Genomic DNA, 17,959 nt, shown 5'->3' with positions numbered 1-17,959 from the left:
GGGCTCAAGTATAGGTCTCCATGATGAGGAAAATAAATAAATAAATCACCCAACATTGACACTCATTCTCTCTCTCTCTTATTTAGTCAAAGTTCATAACTCTCCTTTTGGCTTGAAGCACAGTGGTAAGAGTGTATGCCTAAAATTATGTGCCTTATGAGCCCTAAATTCTTTTCAAAAATCACTGTCTTCCAGAAATACAATTCTTCATTCTGTAAGCGTAGTCTGCACTCAGTATTTCAAGATGTATCATGTATTTAGCTTTATTAATACACAACAGATCATTATTCTTACCATCCTACCACTTTGCATTACCTACAAACTTTTATCTTGGAAGAAATACAGTCAGTCAGCCTACCATACTTCATTAATATGCAACTTCGCTAATCAGAAGGTAAAGTCTGATCAAGTAAGATGTTTTAAAACATAAAATATGCACATAGATTATATTGATCAGGTTACATCTTTCAACAAAATTTAACTCACCAATTAGGAAGTATCAAGACTGTCTGATAAACCACTACTTCTCATAAAAATCACATCTGCTGGCATATGCTTCTGTAATTCATGAATAAAAAGCCTGCCACAGGGCTGAGGTTCAGGTTTTTTCTGCCCCCTTAACTTAGGACTCTCACGTTCACTTGGCCTAAAGCTAAGTCTCCTCTGCCCCACTGTGGCTGCTGATGCACTTCCAACTGTCTGCTACATCAATGATATTCCTAGGATTTCTTTAGAACTAAAGCAGCAAGCCAGAGATCTCTCTTAGGTCTCATCCATTTAGGTGCAAATTATCCAAAACCTACCAATTCCTAAACATGYGTTCAAAATAAAAGATACGTAAGACTACTTTTATTCAAACTAAACAGTAGGTAAGACATTTACAATACAGTCCCAAGTTACAAATAGAGTGGGGAAATATTTCTTCACCTTCCCAAGATGCAAGAACATCAGCCACCTTTTCTTCCTAATACAGACCTGTAACACCCTATCAACACTTTGACTCCCCCTAATTATTCCTACTTCTTCTTTCTCTAATGTTACCAGGCTTTCTTCTGTTCCTAATCCACAAAAAAAAATGGTTCATGTATCTGCCAGTCATAGATATTTCCTGGCTTTGTCTATTTACTTTCTAAAGTTTTAATTTACAAAACAGTCAAATGTCTGCCTTTCTGGATTTTCCAATTTCTGTTTTCTTCAGAAAAGGCTTTAAAGACAGGGTTTTTTTTGTTTTGTTTTGTGTGGGTTTTTTTTTTGCATTCATATGTTACAGGAGACATTATGGCTCCCTGATTCACTCCCTGTTTTTTTTTTTTTTTTTTTTAATGTGGATTTGTGTGTATTGGATTGTTTTGTCAAAATTTTTCTTCAGAGATCAATTTGCATATTTTTTTTCAGCTTCTGAATTTCTCTGTATATATGTTAAACTACTAAGAATCTCACTTGCCTATAGTTAATTAAGTCAGTGTTCATCCCRAAGCAGCCTCCAACTTTCTCTTGCAAGATATATCTTACCTCATGATTCAGAACAGGGCTCCCTCATGTTGTGTCACTACTGTTCACTGCACAACGCACAGTCCAGCCAACAGCACCTTTCTAACTTTATGCTAGAAGCTATATCACTGAAACAGACTCCTCCTCACTGCTTTTGCTTCAGTTCACATCACTAATTTGAATTATGTCATTACTAGAAAACAATTACAATAGCACAGCCAAGGAGGACAGAGTAATTCAACCAAGTCTACAAAGCCCCAACCTCACAGTCTGCTGTCTCTGCAAAATTTCAAGTTCTTTTTGCTAACAAAAGCTGAAAATTTGCCTACCTAGCTGTAAAGACAGAGATTAAAGATTTCTTACACAACTTAAGAAAAAAAAAAGACAACAAATCAAAAAATGGAGACTTGTCAGCATTCAGAAAGCCTCCGTTACAAAGCAATTCCAACGTAATCTCCTTTCCTCCTTCCTTCCCATGGGGTATCGCCTCAGTGAAGTTAACTGTCCGACCACATTCCTTCCACGATCCTCGACAGTCCCAACTCAGCCTGCAGCAAGAAACAYGGAAATATCACCATATACTCAGGACAAAACTAGACCGTACCTTTACTAGATTTATCTCTACCCTGTGAGAACAGACACAGCAACACCGAAGTGAATAGAGTCATCTATCAGTTAAAACCCAAACAAAGAAAACTCTTCTTACAACATCTGAACTAGGATTAACACAAGCCTGGATGTTGCTATGTGCCTTTAATTAGCCCAGAACCCTACAGCATCTCTAAACATGCTGAAGTAATTTTGTAGGTTTGGCAATTGAAAAATTTTGCAAAAATCAACTGAAAAAAAAACAACTAAAAGGGATTTCCTAGGTCACTGATTCAATACTGCTGTTTACCTTTCTCTCTCATAAGGGCACCAAGTTCCACCTGGAAAGCAGTTTTTCTTCTGTCTCGTTCTCTGATGAGGGCCACCCAGACCCTTCCTGCTCACAACCAGATGGTGAAACTGAGCTGCTATGCCCAGCATGACAGGCACTCTGAGGGCAACCCAAGATTTGCTTTGCCACTAGACTTTCTGCGATCCAAAGGTAACTAGGATTTTTTTTTCCTCCTATCACACTTTGACACAATGAGCAAAAAAGTAGTAGCATATGYAACACCGTAATCTTTGTAATCAGTAACCTCTGTAATCAGGTTTGGTCTCTGATTAAGTGGAAGAATGGAATATAAATGAGGAACAYTGTAACAGCTAATCCACTTTCTTCAAATACGTAACGTTCGCAAAAAATACAGACAGTAATCAGCAGACTTCTGTAAAATCTGGAATGGTAAGGTATAATTCAAGGCAAAAACCAACTGCTGTTCTAGTTCTTGTCTTTTARAAGTGTTAAGAAGTTTCTTCCAACCCTCTCTAGCGACTCCCTGAAACGCCCCAGCCTCTTTATAGGGCTGAGGGAGATGAGCCTTTTGGGGCTACCAATTGCCACAGAAAGTGCTCCTTTTCCCAGTCTGAATCCTTACTGCAAATGAGGCAGAAAGTACCTATCCCTCCCCAAATCAGGGCTCCATCACTGGACGGGGCCCCTCTCCACTTCTTCAAAGAGCGTGCTAGCACTCTCTCCCAGCGTATTCAGTCTAGAAACAGAGAAGCAAACTGTTTTGCCAATATCTCTTTGACAAAGTGCTTGCAAATAACAGTCATAAATTTTGACTTCATCTCTATTTTTTTTTTTTTTTTTTTTTTTNTTCAAAGGAATGAATTTAGGAAAGAAATTTCCTAAAGATCAAAGCCATTGTCTAAACTTTTAAATGAATACCACTGCAGTTGTACTAATTTGCCCCAGCTAAATTTCATTTGATTCCTAACCATATTTTTCATCTCTGGTCCCTCTCCTCCATTTTTTATTTGTACCGTAGCTTAACAGCTCCAGTATCAACAGGATGTTGAATTTAGCATGTCTTCTCTGAAGCACAACCTAATGGTAAGTTCCTCTTGAAAGAGAAATTCCTGCTTGTGTTTTAAATCTTTTTAAAGTTTTTAATACATTTTCTATCAAGAAAAAAAAACAAGAAACAGTAACGCCGTTCACCATTGCTCTTTTAGCATTTATCAGAACTTCTTGACAAAGCAGCATGGATAACACAAAGCAGTCACCAGAAGCAGCAGGGGCTGCACTTGCTGTTATAAACAGCTCCTAATAGCCTGAGATTCTTCAGTATGGATAAATCTGTACCATGGGCAAAAAAGAAACCCATAGTGCTCCAGTGTGCTCTTATGCATAAGAAAAGCAGTTAACAAAGAGACACAGAATAAAAAGGAATTATAATACTCTAAAAAAAAAAAAATAGAATAGCAACTCTAATGGTTATGAATTCAATAAATTAGAAGAGAGATTTCGGTAGAATAATCACAGTGAAAAATGAACAGAGCAGAAACTTTAAGATGGGAAAGCTCAGCTAAAATGATGTCTCTACTGAACTTACATTTATGAGCCTTCAGTCCTTCAAATGACACTGGTCCATACTCATAGTACTCATACTCCCAAGTGTAATCCGAGTTAGACAAGGCCTGCTGGGAGGTTCTGTTAGAAACCAGTCTTGGGGCAGACATCTTGAACCAGAATAAATATATACCTGCAGATACAAAACACATTAATAGCAAATACAAGCACATCTTCTGATTTTGCACGGACTCCTTTCTTGTTTATGGGATTCACTCTTCATCTTTCTAAGGAAGAACCACTCACTCTTCCAGAGGCTCTCTCACTTGTTCCTTTAAAAAATAGTGTCACTGCCTCATCAGATAAGGCATCACATCCTTTCCCCCTCCTTTGTGAGTCCTTGCTGGCCAGCCACCAGCCAACACCAAGTTTCTTTTCAATGGAAACAGAGAATCTATGCTCACCTTCACAGAGATGCCTGTCAATGTATGAAGTATCAAAAACAGGGTCCTCAGACAGAATATAGTTTTTACATCTGGAAAAACAAACAAACAAACACAGTAAATACCAAAGATTACCAGCCTCAGAATCCAGCAGCTTAGGATGGATATTTGGATAAAAATCTAAGTAGGAAACTGGCTGGACTACCAGGCACAAAGGTTCACGTTCAGTCATACGAAGTCCAGCTAGTGGTGTCCTTCAGGAACTAATACTGGGGCTAATGTTGTTTAGCACCTTTCTTAAAGATGTGGACAATGAGATGGAGTGCACTCATAGCAAGTTCACAGATGACAGGGGTGATCAGTCAACAGGCCGCAGGGCAGGCCACTCTTCAGAGGGACCTGGACAAGCTGGAGAAATGGGCTGACAGGAGCCTCATGAGGATCATGGAGGCAAAYGCAAAGTCTTGCATCTGGAAGGGAATAACTACAAGCAACAGCACAGGCTGGGGAGCAGCTCTGCAGAAAAGGACCTTGTGACAAAGAAGGCTAATCATATACTGGGCTGTGTTAGCAAGAGCATAGCCAGCTGGTCAAGAGAAGTGTTTCTTTCCCTCTACTGAGCACCAGTAAGACTGCACCTGGAGTACGTGTCCACTTTTGGATTCCCCAATATCAGAAAGATACATGTTGGAACGAGATCAGCAGAGGCCCATCAAAACGGTCAGGGGACTGAAACACAGGATACATGAGAGGCCAAGGGAGCTGAGTTTCTTCACCCTGGAAGAGAGAAGGCTTTGGGTAGACCTTATTGACATTACAGCTACAGTCATTGGGTGTAGAGAAGACAGAGTCAGACTCTTCTCAGAGGGATGCAGTAACAGGACAAGAAGCAACAGACACAGGTTATATAAYACAGGAAATTTCATTGAGATGATGAAATTTTTTTCACCATAAGGGTAGGGTCAAGCACTAGAGCAGGCTACGAAATCTCCATTCTTAGAGATGCTCAAAACTCAACTGGACAAGGCCCTGAGCAGCCTGATCTAACTGGACTTGCTTTGAGCAGGAGGTTGGACCGGATGACTGCCTGAAGTCCCTTCCAAACTAAATTCTTCTGTGATTAGAAGTTTCAATATGCTTTTACAGAAGGAAAATAAAACAGAAGTCATTTTCCTCACAGATTAAGAATACAAAAAGAGCAATGCAACACTAGCATCATTAAAATTAGCTTGATAGATATTTCTGTCTACCACAGCACCGCACAAGGGAGTTGAATTTTGCAGAGTAATTTTAAAAAATATTAGACAATTCCATGCACAACAAAAGAATCTCTACATACACATCTGCTGTAGTAGCTGGAATCAGAACATCTAACTTGCAACGCTTGACAAAACAACATTCTCTAAGAAACTGTGCAATGCTTTTCTAAAAGTAAGTTAAGCTTTGGGTAATTTTGCATTCAATTAAAAGCCAGCAGGTTGAAGACTTCAGGCAGCTCACAAAACCGCGATTAGTTATTCTGGGGACAACAGAACTTTTCAGCATGCAAAATCAAAGTCAAAGAAAGCTTCTTGAACAGAAGGGCCCTAAACAGTCTCACTCACAGTTTCACTCAAAACAAGAAGGACGGAAGTTTTAGCTAAGGGATAATTAAATTTAATAAGGCTGTGCAAGTAAAGTACATTGTTCAAGTGCTAGGAAGGCAAGGCATAAAGAACAGGAATCAGGCAGAAAGCAAGGAACATATTCACCTGGAGGATACAAACAGTCTTTCAAATTCATAAGTAAAAGTTCTTACCAGCTGTGTGCTTCTGCAACTATTTTACCATATTGAAGTATACCTGAAAGAGTAAACTTTATACTCACCAAAAGCTGAAAAGYGATACATGCCTTAAAATTGCACAAGTCTCTTTCTCAGACTAGCAAGTTTTCAGGATTTGCAACTCACTAACAGTATTAAAAAAAAAAAAAAAAGAGCTGCCCCCTTTTTACTTCGGTCTTTGAGAAGCCTAAAAAGGAGACAGGATAAGGTGTTTCACATCACACCCCCTTCTCCTTCAGCTGTTCAGAAAGCTCCCAGCTGGGCTAACTAGCACAAGGCATGAAAAGGGAGAAGAYAAAGTAGATTTGGAGCTGTAATGGACAATTCAGCTTATGGCTGAGGATGTTTGCAATTCTCTACTTCCAACTGTTAAAGAAAATGATAGTAAAAGGTAAGTCTAATTTTAAGCACTTGTGTTAACAGTAAAGTTCCTCCTTGGCTTTTTCAGTGACTCAGAAAAATTTTGTTTCCTTTTTTTCCTGGAATAGAAGAGAATTTCTGATTACGCTTTAGATGAAGTTTTTTTGTTTTTAATCTGCCAAGGTAACTGCTGTCTCCTGGGAGGAACAAATAGCACAGAGAAAAGTAATATTCCTGTCCTAGTTTTCTCCCAGCTCAGGAGCTCGGTCACTTGTCTCTTAAGAGATTTTGTTTCATTTTTGTGACTGAGCCCTCAGAGACCTCATGGTACTGTACAGGGTTCCTAGCATGTCTTTCTCCTTCTCCTCAATGCTGTCTTGATAACTTGTTTCTGATCAAATTTAATTAGCACATTCCTCTTTCGGGGCTGCTTTTTTCTTTTACAGAATATCCATCTAGAAGGCTATTTAAATATTCTTATATGGCTTCACCAGTGCTGTCACTTTCCTTTTAATATTGTAAGGAAGTTGAATACRAATCTCTTGGTGGAAAAGTTCAGAATGTATATGAAAAGCCCTAAAAATGTTCCTTCTTCCAYCTCATATATGAGTAGATGTTATTAATTTGGCCACAAGCAGATCCCTCTCTCAGTCTTAWCACTAGTATTCATTTATGATCTCTGGGGAAGAAAACAGTTGCTTCTARAACACCAAGAATCTGTCCTATTTTACCCTTAGATTAGGGCTAAATACAAGCTAAATACAAGATTCAGTTCAGCTGTAGATAAGCCACTATCAAGGGAGAGGTGCTGAAGGAAACCTGGGTCTCCAGCTCCCAGGCTAACCTGTGCCTCAGRCTTTGGGTGACATTTAAGATATGTCTCTAAATGATCCAGTAAAGTTAAGCGTAAGCATGATCCTATCCTAGTTCTGACCTCACTTGTAAGCTTTGTGTGTCCAAAATGCCTCTAAAATCTCAACCTGAAACATATTAAAACAAGCCTTTATATTACTTTAAAAGCCAGCCTAATAGAGGGAAACAACAAGCAGTAAAGTGAAAGTAGTGAATGCAGAGACCTTGCGTCTCCTCAGGAAGAGCTAAAGCAGGGTGAACTGGCACATTGGCTGGCCAGCWGTCTGTCCCTGTGCATCCACCAGACTGCAGCAGGTCAGGAAAGGACTCCAAGTGTCAGCTAAGAGCTGTTGGGAAGGAATTCCCCCAGGGGACACACTCAAGTGCTCTTTCCGCAGTGACTGGACAGCAGTGATTCATCCCACAGCTCTAAGGCATGACAGGAAGCTGTTCTAATTGGCCTTGTCAGGTGATTCTTGGAGGGGCTGGGGATTGTTTAAGGCAAACATGAAAGACCCTCTGCTGACTTTGATGTGTATGGACACAGACAGCTTTTCCTCACTCTGGCTCATTTCCTTCAAGAGCAAGTAAGTGAGCAATGAAAAGCTTCACTTTGATCATTCAAAAAACCCCAAAGCAGGGCTGCACTCAGTGCTGCAAACCAGGAGATTGAGGCAGGTTAGCTTCCCATTACCTAAAAGGGACAGGTGCTCATGGGCTCCTTCTGGAGCACTGGCTTGGTCTCTCTGCAGACTAAAGGATGTCAACAGAYACCCAGACACTCACGGTGAAGACASGACCGCAACTCCTGGGGTGACAGCAAAGCCACCTCTAAGCTAGCTGGTTACTACCAGTTACAGGCAACAGTCCTTGTGCAACAGTGTAGGGTTCACATCCAAGTCCATCAATAACTTGTTTATAATCTGCGTAAAAGTTTGTAAGGTCACAGCTTGCCCGCTAGTAGTACCTGAGCAAGCTAGTTTGACTCTGCCTGGCTGTATTTGCACAAAAGTCACATCTCTGAGCTACAGCACCGGAGCATCAAACAGTCCTGCAGTTGGACTACTTGCACCACTTTGAATATCAAAACATTGGCAAAATGCTCACTACCACTTACCTTCCAAACTGACTGACACTGGGTCACTAAGAGCAAAACCAGACATATGTCATAGCTGCCACACAACTTCACAGTTCAAACTGCCACTGCGACCACAAAAGCAAGTGTCATTTTGTGTCCATCTGGAACTAGCCTTGCACGTAACCAGCGATGACCACCTCTAGTCCTGACCTGCATGCGCAAGAACAAATCCACGTGGACTGATCAATGTATGGTTTGTTTCTGGAGCAAAAGAAACTACCAATATGGTAGACACAAGTTACATGTTAAATTTTAAAATGAAAAAGCACATTTGTTTTCCACATACTTCCATTCTGCTTATTRCTAATGAGGCTGAGCACTTAACAGACTTCATAGAATAAACAAACTACTGGCCCCCTGCAAACCATGAAGGTCCCCAAAGCCAGGCATCAAGGAGTAACACTTCGAAGAGTGAAAAGTCCTAGCCTGAAAAAGCTTAGCAGTGCAGTCTGATGCATCAGCTCCATTGGCCAGGCAGTACAAACAAGCCAGGAGCTGCTGGCAATGAGAAGTTAGCAAATCAGGCTGTTCCTCTGAGTACTCAATGCCAGCAACAACATTCTGCATGGTGGTGGGGTAGGGAACCAGCCACCACCACCCCTGCATTCCTTTTTACTCCATCCCAAGGACTATAAAGTGAGGTTAGAAGGAAAGAAGTCAAAGAGAAAAACAAGCACAATCTGTACTGCCTGAAGTAATGCTGTCCCCATCTTTCTACAACTGTACCACATGGCTAGGGCTTCAAACAAGCTGTGCCACTCCCAAACACTGATGAGAAAGGAATCTGCAGGAAATACTCAGCCAGGTGGTCCTTGCTAATTCAAAAGATCCTAGATGTGTAGGATTTGAGAGCAAATTTTTGGTCTTTTCAAGGGAACACACAATCTTCCCTCCTGCAGTAAAAGAGAAAAAAGTAAAGCAATATAAATCAGGTGAAATTTATCACAAGAGACAGCAAGATAATTGAAAACTGACTGTAAATTTAAAAATCAATCACGCATGCTAACTTGAGTGTACAAAATCTGAGACTTTTCTTGGAGAGAGAAGAGAGTACAAATGTTAACAGCTCACTAACAGCATCATCTGCATGTGCACTAAAACAGCAAGAATGATATTGGATTCATCACAGATCACCTTTGTAATAATAGTAAGGAAAAATGCTGTTTTCGTTGCTAGGATAAGCAGTGACTACAGACAAGAAGTGATGAATATACACACCATAGTATCTATGCCTGACACTACCATGTTATATGTCACATAACATACATTCTATTACCCCTGCAACTGTCTGACAGAAACTAGACTCCAACAACAAATAACTCATATGCTACGTGTATAAATTCTCATGAAAATGGCTTTTCCATGTGCCATCACTTACTGTTTTGTGCTGCTTTGCTGCTGTGTTAAGGGAGGTATGCACATACAATTTCAGGCTAATAATCTAGCTACCATTTGCACTTCATTTAAAAACAATTACTCCAAAGTAAAAAGCAGAAGTAAAAAACTACCTTGTTTGCCAAGTAAGGGGTAGTGATGATATATGTAAACACTAGTACCTGTTTAGCAGTTCAGCTCACAGGGGCTCTCTGATAGTTACGCAGAAACTAGTATGAAATCACATTGTACTACGAGTTCACTTCCTCTGGACAGCTATATGGATTTGAAAAGCCACAATCTGAGCGGACACGGTATTGGTAGAGAAAAACGTTGATTTATACCTCCTGTGACTTCACACGACCAATGCATTTCTTATGCTCTCAGAAGTTTCAATCTTGCACTGACAATAAAGGGAAAGCCTCCATGGTAAGTTCATTTCCCAGCTAGGATAAAGTTGCCAGGACTTGCTCCCAGAACACATTGAAGTAAGTAGCTTAGTATAACTCGAGTATTAAAGACCTTAATCACAGCCAGACATACTGCCTTAAGACAGTATTATCTACAGATAATTAAGAAATATTAGCAATAATTCCATTTATTTCCTGCAGCTAGGACAGGATTACATAATCAATCTATCCTTAGGCTCCACTGTATAAAGTTGAGTTTCAACGGAGCTCAGAAAACATTTCATTTTGACATTCAGGATGGCAAGCTCTGACATACTGCAAGCATTTACACTTCCACCTAAATATGCCTCTACAAGATTGTCTAGAAACACTGGACACTTAAGTTGTTCAAGCATGACAGTTATTATAACAGAAAGCAAAACTAAATTTCTTCCTCAGAAAAATGTAGTTTTCTGCAGACAAAGCAAATACATAAAACTACATCTGAGCAATAGCTTCTAATGTCAGAGCAGTTTTTAAGGAGGGAAGATTATCCTTTCAGCAATAATTTCCGAGACACATCACAGCATTTTATTGTTGCTAAACTGCTTCTGGAGGCCTGTGTGCTGACGGGCACAGCAAGGCTGCAGTCAGAAGGCTGCTCTGGGTACAGCTGAGCCGATCTTCCCCTTCCCACTATAAGTCACCTCCCTCTCGCATGTGCATGCGTGGCAGCATCATCACCGCAGTTCATTCATGTTCATCTTATATAACCGTATTCCACACTTTCAAACAGAAAGGCTTGCCTTTCCCTCTGTTGTTTATAACACTGCCCAATTTCAGCCTCCCACACTGAACAGGAATATGACTCTGGGTGGTAGACTATAGAAAAGCCTCAAGTGAAAGGACAGAAAGAGCGCAGCCCAAAAGCGRATATATTTCCCTGAATTTTCAAAATTGAAAATTGGCATAGTGGCTTGGTAAAGTGGCCTTCGTTCATCTTTAATTTAATGTTTCTTTTATCAAATCGATTTCCACAGAAAGCTCAGCAATGAAACAGAGATGTTTTGGATTCCTTGCTAGCCTTAACATCTATCAATCCAATGTCCTATTCTGAATAAGAAGAAAGAAAAGCTTCCTGCACTCCATCCTCTTACTGACCAACCCATCTGAGGTTGGTCACTGATGGAACTGGGAAGGTTCCATTGTAAGATGAGCTAGTTCTACGAGCTGATTTTAAAATACCTTGGATAGAAGTTACCACATAAGAAGCTTGTAGTAGGAATGAAACAAACATTACAGATTTACGTCATTTTTTAAGTTATAAAACTTATCAGAAAAAAAAAAATCACTCTGTGAAGAGAATTTCTGCCAATACATGTACAAGACTACTAGAATACAGATTCAGTCAAATCAACTAGCCTGCATACCATACAGAAACACTGAAAACTTGATGCTGAGAGTAGCCAACAGAACAACTGAATTCAAGAACACAGGTCCCAGGGAGTATTTCAAATAACCACGTATAAATTGAYCATTTACAACAAGGCCAAGGCTTAAAGAGCTTGCGTGATTGCTTCTGGAGACTGAGGGCTGATTAACAGCTGAAACAATCGTAGTTCCCTTCGTGTTAGTGACCTGGGCCCGAAGACGCTGTAGGTCTGGCAGCAGAGGTGGTGATACTGTACAAGCCACCCTTACCAAACCTGTGTCACATCCTGCCACAATTCACTGTTCCCTGCATTTAAAAGCACTGCAGCTGTTTGTAGACATACACAGTCAAGAAAAGCGACGACTGTGTTCCAGCCTTATTTCACAGCTCTGTTTTGGCTTTGCATCAATAAAGAAAACACCAAAGCTCTGAGGCTGAAAGGCAGAACTGAAACCAAGTATATGCTTTTCCCTCATCACAAAACAAGAATAATCTTCACACGATATCCATCTGGTTTGAAACATAAGCCATAGCACATCACTCGTAACCCCTCCTGACTTCTCAGTGAGATTCTGACCACAGAAAACAGTTCTGCTCCTTAGTTTATCTTCTATTGACTTCTGAGTAACTAACTGATATATTAAAAAAACAGCACATGTACACATAAATGATCTATTTGGATTTCTGTTTGCACTTGGATATTTCATAGCCATGGTTTGAGTGTGTTCAGGATGGAAAAATCTATAGCTCTCATCCACACAGGGCCTGTAAGGCAACAGTCTGTCCTGATGCTAAGTAATACTTGAACTTTTCAATTTGGAAAGTCGATTATGTATTACACTTCCTCAACACTCAAGAAAAAAAGGAAAAAAAATACTGCTTTTCTCAAAAATTTCTGAGCTGGACCATCTAACATTTTCTGAACTTTTACGGTTAGTGTGCAATATGATGCAGAAATTTTGCCTTAATCAGCTCAGTAAAGATTTCAAATAGCCACCGAAATTAAGCTGTTTATTAAAAGGCAAATTAGTTTGGGATTTTTCCAAATCAGAACGGTCAGTGTAATTAATCTGTGTTTTCTTGTCTGTAGATCTAATTCTTCCCTCCAGTGCTGCCAAAGAGGCAAACAATTCATTGCAGTACCTCAAATAAAAATTTTGAGGAAACTGTACTGCAGTATACCACTCACAAGCACACATTTGAATTTTCTCATGTCTCTGTACTATGCCAGGCTTTAAATAAGTAATAAGAGGCTGAGGAAACAGCAAGAACAGCAGTACACTTTCAGACTACTCCCAGCCCAAGGCACATTGGAGCAAGTATGCAGAATACAGCCTTTACTTATTTGTACTAAAATTTTGCTGGCAACAGCTCACATTGCTAGTTCAAAGACTGGAAATCTGATTTAAATTATTGGACAAGCTGCAAGCATATCATCTGTGCTTCATCCCAAAAGATTTTTTACCACAAAGTCTACATAGGTAAATGGTAAAAGAACAGGTAGATTAATAAACTCTTTTACCCAACTCCTGGCTTTACAGAATGTTTTTGTGAAGGGGAATTTCTCTTACAAAATCTTGATTTCTTTTGTACATTTTTTTTCTCGTGATCAGTATACCTATAACTTCCAACAACTTTAGGCAAAAACAGAGCCAGACTGTTAACAGAGAGTTACCATTCCCCTGGCATCTTTCCGAGCATTTACTCCCATAGTAAAAGTTTATTCTTGATTCTCTGATTAGGAATCTGAATAGAAAATCACAAACAGACATGAAAAACAAGCAGCATTTGAGGCAATTATCTGATTACTTCAGAGAAGAAACAAAAACAGCTATTTATTTCCACAGCAGTTATGCAAACCTGCATTTCCTCTCTCTAAGGAGAGTAACGGATGGGAACAGAGGGAATGGTGAGCCAAAACAGAGCAGTATGTTGTGAAACACTGCTGGAAGGAAGAGCACTTTAATGCACCACACAAACTCCGACCAGCCTCGCTGAGGCACCTTGAGGCAGTTTTCCCACCGCCATCCCATTCCTCTAACTGGTCCGTACACAACCAAAGTGGAAGACTCAAGGTGGGCCTGTGCCCGCAGCTAAACACCGGCCAAACGGAGGGGTCGGGATGGGAAAGGCACAGGGGAGGGCACGGCCACCACCCGGAGAAAAGCTTCGCCGGCCTGGTCACCGAGGTGGGCCTCTCCAGCAGGAAGATGGGCAGGCAGCTCAGGGCAAGGACCAGCTCCGCCGCACCAGCCGCTCCCAACTGASGCTGCTCACCAGCACCCCGAGCGCGGAGGAGATTGCCAAGGCGGAGGGAGAAAAATGAAGAAGTACAGGAGTCAACCGAGGACTGCAGCAGAGCGCAGCGGGAAACGAGAAACCCGCAAGACCGAGGAGAGGCGGGCTGAGGTAGGGCTGCAGGGGGGAATGCCCTTCTCCCCCTCAGCTGGGGGGCGGAAAGAGAGATTTCCTCTGCAAAAGGCAGTTACTCCGCATTTTTCACAAGCATTTTAGTTTCTCTATTTAGCAGTCATTCAGATGTTCGGCAATCACCACCGAAAAAAAATACGATGGTGGGAAAGGGGGGAGTAAAAACAATTTTAACACGTGCTTCGCAAATTACCTGTTTTCCAGAGCTGCTTATTTTGCTTTCRGACACGTGGATTTAGCAACACCAGAGGGAATCACTCAGTTACAAATTGAGAAGCACGACGTACTTTTCCTAGGTAACGACGCCCAAAACACACGAACAAACTCCGCAATCTAAAGCCTTTAGATACGCAAATAAATWAATTAATTAAAAAAAAAATACAGAAGCGAATCGTAGCTTCAGGCTCGCGAAAAAATCCCCGGGTCTCGGTTTCAAAACACCCGCCGGCCGCGCGGCGCCGCGCCCCAGGCAGCAGCGGCGGCCCCGGCTCCGCGGAGGCAGCTGCCGCCCTCCCGGGCGCCGCCGAGCAGGAGCAGGAGCAGGAGCAGTAACCGCCGCGCCGCGCCCTGCCCGCCGGGGCGGCCACAGCCAACGAATCAGCAGCGGCGGCGCGCGGCAGCCCGCCCCGGGAGGGGCACGGCTCGGGCACGTGACGCCGCCAGGCCAATGGGCGCCGCGGGCGGGAGCGGCCCCGCGTGTCCCTGCGCCGCCGCCGCCCCTAGTTGCGAGTGGGGAGCGGGCGGGCCGGCTCGGCTCGCGGTGAGAGGGCTCCGCCCTGTGCCTCGAGCCCGCGGCGAGCCGCGGCGTCCTGGCGTCGAGGGGAGGAGGGAGCCCCGCTGGGGCGCTTCACGGTTGCCCCGCGAGCCGTTTGCCTCAGCCGCGCGCGAGCGGAGCCGGGGGCTGCGGGGCGCCGCCCGGCTGGCAGAGGCGCCCAGACGTGCCTCGAGCTGCCCGGCCCGCCCTGCGTGGCCGCGAACTGCGGCTGGCCGAAACCGAGGGACGGGTGAGAGTAGATGAAAGCAGTGGGACCCCGGGAAGGTAGAGGGGACCGAGCAGGATCYCCAGCCGAGACCTGCAGCAGGATCAGGATCCCCAAAACAGGTCGAGGTGTTAAACATCTCCAAAGATGGAGATTCCACAACCTGCTCCACTGTTCATCTATGCTCACCTTAATAAAGTGTTTTCTTATGTTTCCTATATTTCAGTTTACGACCATCACCTCTTGTCCTAGGCACTATGGAGAAGAATTTGGTTCTGCTTTCTTTACTCTCCCATTAGATAGTTACACTGATTATTGATGAGATTGCCCCTACCTGCTCCAGGCTAAGCTTCTCCCTGCATGTTGGATGCTTCAATCCCTTCATCAGCTTTATGACAATCAATAAATCAAGGGGTATAAGGTATAATAAGTGACATAATTCACTTTTTTTTAATCCAAGACTAGGCAAAAATAAGCCTGTAAACTTTGTCTCGCATGCATATCTAACACAGCCTTGGGCCTGCTGCAATACCCACCCTCAACCATTATATACTGAGCCCTTGCCAGTGCTCTGACACTGGCATCAGTCTTCTCGTTGTGTATTTTATATCCATTTATATCCAGGCAGGGCATCAGTGCAGGCACTATTTTTCATCTTGTGTTTCCTTCCTCTCAAGGCAAGACTGTGACCTCAGGCAGTGCTGTCTCTCTCCAGCGGCAGTCATAAAAGCTATGGTTCATATAATCTTCATATCAAAAAAACGTATGTTTATCCCATCATCACAATCAGAAAAGCAAATAAGCTCAATGAAAAGTCTGGAACCTCCTTTCTCCTACTAATTTCTCTGCTGTTGAAAAGGCAGAATGACTCAGGCTTTTTGTTCACATTAGCCTTAAAAATGATTTAACATCCAAATTCCCTCTAAAAAGGGAAGCTTCAAACAGTCACTACCACATTTCCAACACGTCTCCTGTGCTTTGTCTTTTAAGGAAAGATTTTACAGCTGTTTTTTTTTAATGCCAAATGCAGCAGAGGCCAAACAAAAACAAACTAGGCTTATACAAGTGAAACAATTGTAGCATTTTCTCTAGATTCTTAATCTAGTTAGTTTCTAACACTTATTAATGAAAATGTAGAATTAATAATTACTCAATAATAGCAACGTGGTTGAGATGGCAACACAAGAGAAGTAGCATTCTTTCCTAATGAGAAGGGGAACTCTGCAGGTGCACAAACTCCAAGTGTAGATAAGGGTGTTGCAGTATCTTTTTTCATTCCTCCTGTCATTTCATTTTCTTTCTCATCACACACATCCTTAATGTCTCTTCTTCCTTGCAGAGCCAGCACTGGGAATTTTAAAAAAGCAGAGTTCAGCTGCAAAAAGAGAAGAGGCAGTACGCTGCACTCACAGTGCAGCTGACCAGAGTGGGGATTGAACTTTATCTGCAGCAGCTGCCCTCCTACAGCTCAGCAGCTGGGGCTTTAGTCCAGGGTTTAGTGACCCACACTAGAGACTCCATTTACAATTAAAGCAGAGATTCCACAAAAATACCAGTCCTTTGCATTGCCAAATCTTTAGATTCATGTGTATATGGTAGCAGCCTAGGATTTAGCAGTCATCTAAAAACCAAGAGCAAAGGGGGAAAAGAAAGAAAAAAAAGAACACTGTTCACTGTAGCTTAGTTAGAATTGACAAAAAGAAAGAATTCTTGAAAAGGAACATTATAGTCAGAGCTTGCAGCTCTCTCAGATCTTCAGGTGTTTTAAATGGAAGGCAGTGGGACTTTTCTGCACCACTTACGGCAGCTAGGACTACATTTATAAGAATAGAGGTTTTTGGTTGCATTTGTATGTTAGTAAAAATGTTATAACATAGCTGAAACTTCAGCATACATACCATTTTTCTGCACTATATTCTCAAAAAACTTCTCCAAATTGCAGGTCTATGAAAGGCTGTCCTAACGAGCTTACTAGTGCTGTTTATAGCCAAATAGACCTACAAATTCAGAATTCAAAAATGGCAAAAATTGAAATCAGTTTTTATCTATGTTGAGTTCTGTTACCTCTCATATTTTGAAAGAAATAGTATTATAGTGGCAAATACATTTTATGCACCTTAAAAGATGAAACTAAGTATTTATATTAAATCCAAAACCAAAACATCCATGAACAGAGAATGAAGTTTAAGAGAACCCGTCCATGCAGGTTTAAGCTCAGTAAGGTTAGTATACATTAGATGCAAATCCACAGACATATATATAGAGAGCACAGCAATAAAAAGTGACTGAGTAATCAGCTACATTCACATCTTGTAGCTGTCTGTATTTTCCATTTTAGATTGAATTATTATTAAGTTGATGTTACAGAAAACTATTAGGAAACTCCATGCAGTGCAAGTAGAATAGCTTTCTGAGACACTCTTTGGCCACGGCAACACTTGGCACTCTACCTTCTTCCATTTTAGCTCGATTCAGTGCTCACGTGCACTACTGAAAAACATTCTCATTTCCAGTTTGAGTTTGTTCAAGTTCCTGTGTAAGCTTCTGGTGCTTACTTTCCTTGTTTGGGAGCAAGATGTCTCCTGGTATATTCTTATAATACTTGTTTGATTATAATTAGTGGTCTTTGGATAAGGTACATAGACTTCAGCACTATGTCTCAGAGTGATTTTTTCCTTTTGGTAACCCCTTCCAATTTTTCAGTAAAGGTAGATGAGAACTGTATGCATTATTCCAGCCTCCACCACGCAAGAGGGAAAAATCACTCCTGTACTGATTCCAAGTTACTGTTTGGTTTTTTTTGTT

At 41.7% G+C, this 17,959-nt stretch overlaps 1 protein-coding gene across 7 annotated transcripts in view; it reads right to left on the bottom strand.

The window, feature by feature from the left end:
• MRAP2 (melanocortin 2 receptor accessory protein 2) overlaps positions 1–14,752 on the bottom strand; it is a 27,943-nt gene extending 13,191 nt beyond the window's left edge. For 2 of the 7 annotated variants that reach the window (XM_085299213.1, XM_085299212.1), the window contains exons 1-2: positions 3,978–4,064; positions 1,855–2,039 (exon numbers count right to left, since the gene is read on the bottom strand). In XM_085299213.1, coding sequence (XP_085155339.1) covers positions 1,855–2,039; positions 3,978–3,979 — 187 coding nt within the window. In that variant the 5' untranslated portion in view covers positions 3,980–4,064. Of the gene's footprint in view, positions 1–1,854; positions 2,040–3,977; positions 4,128–4,398; positions 4,470–5,015; positions 5,155–8,528; positions 8,700–9,235; positions 9,443–14,367 lie in introns of those variants that run through there. The other 5 variants (XM_085299208.1, XM_085299209.1, XM_085299210.1 and 2 more) reach the window with 5 other exon arrangements.
• Between the last annotated feature and the right edge of the window lie 3,207 nt (positions 14,753–17,959).

Source organism: Rhea americana, unplaced genomic scaffold, assembly GCF_003343005.1.
Source record: "Rhea americana isolate MKP2758 unplaced genomic scaffold, rheAme1 scaffold_147, whole genome shotgun sequence".
Taxonomy (NCBI): domain Eukaryota; kingdom Metazoa; phylum Chordata; class Aves; order Rheiformes; family Rheidae; genus Rhea; species Rhea americana.
This window is presented reverse-complemented; position numbering and strand designations above follow the sequence as displayed.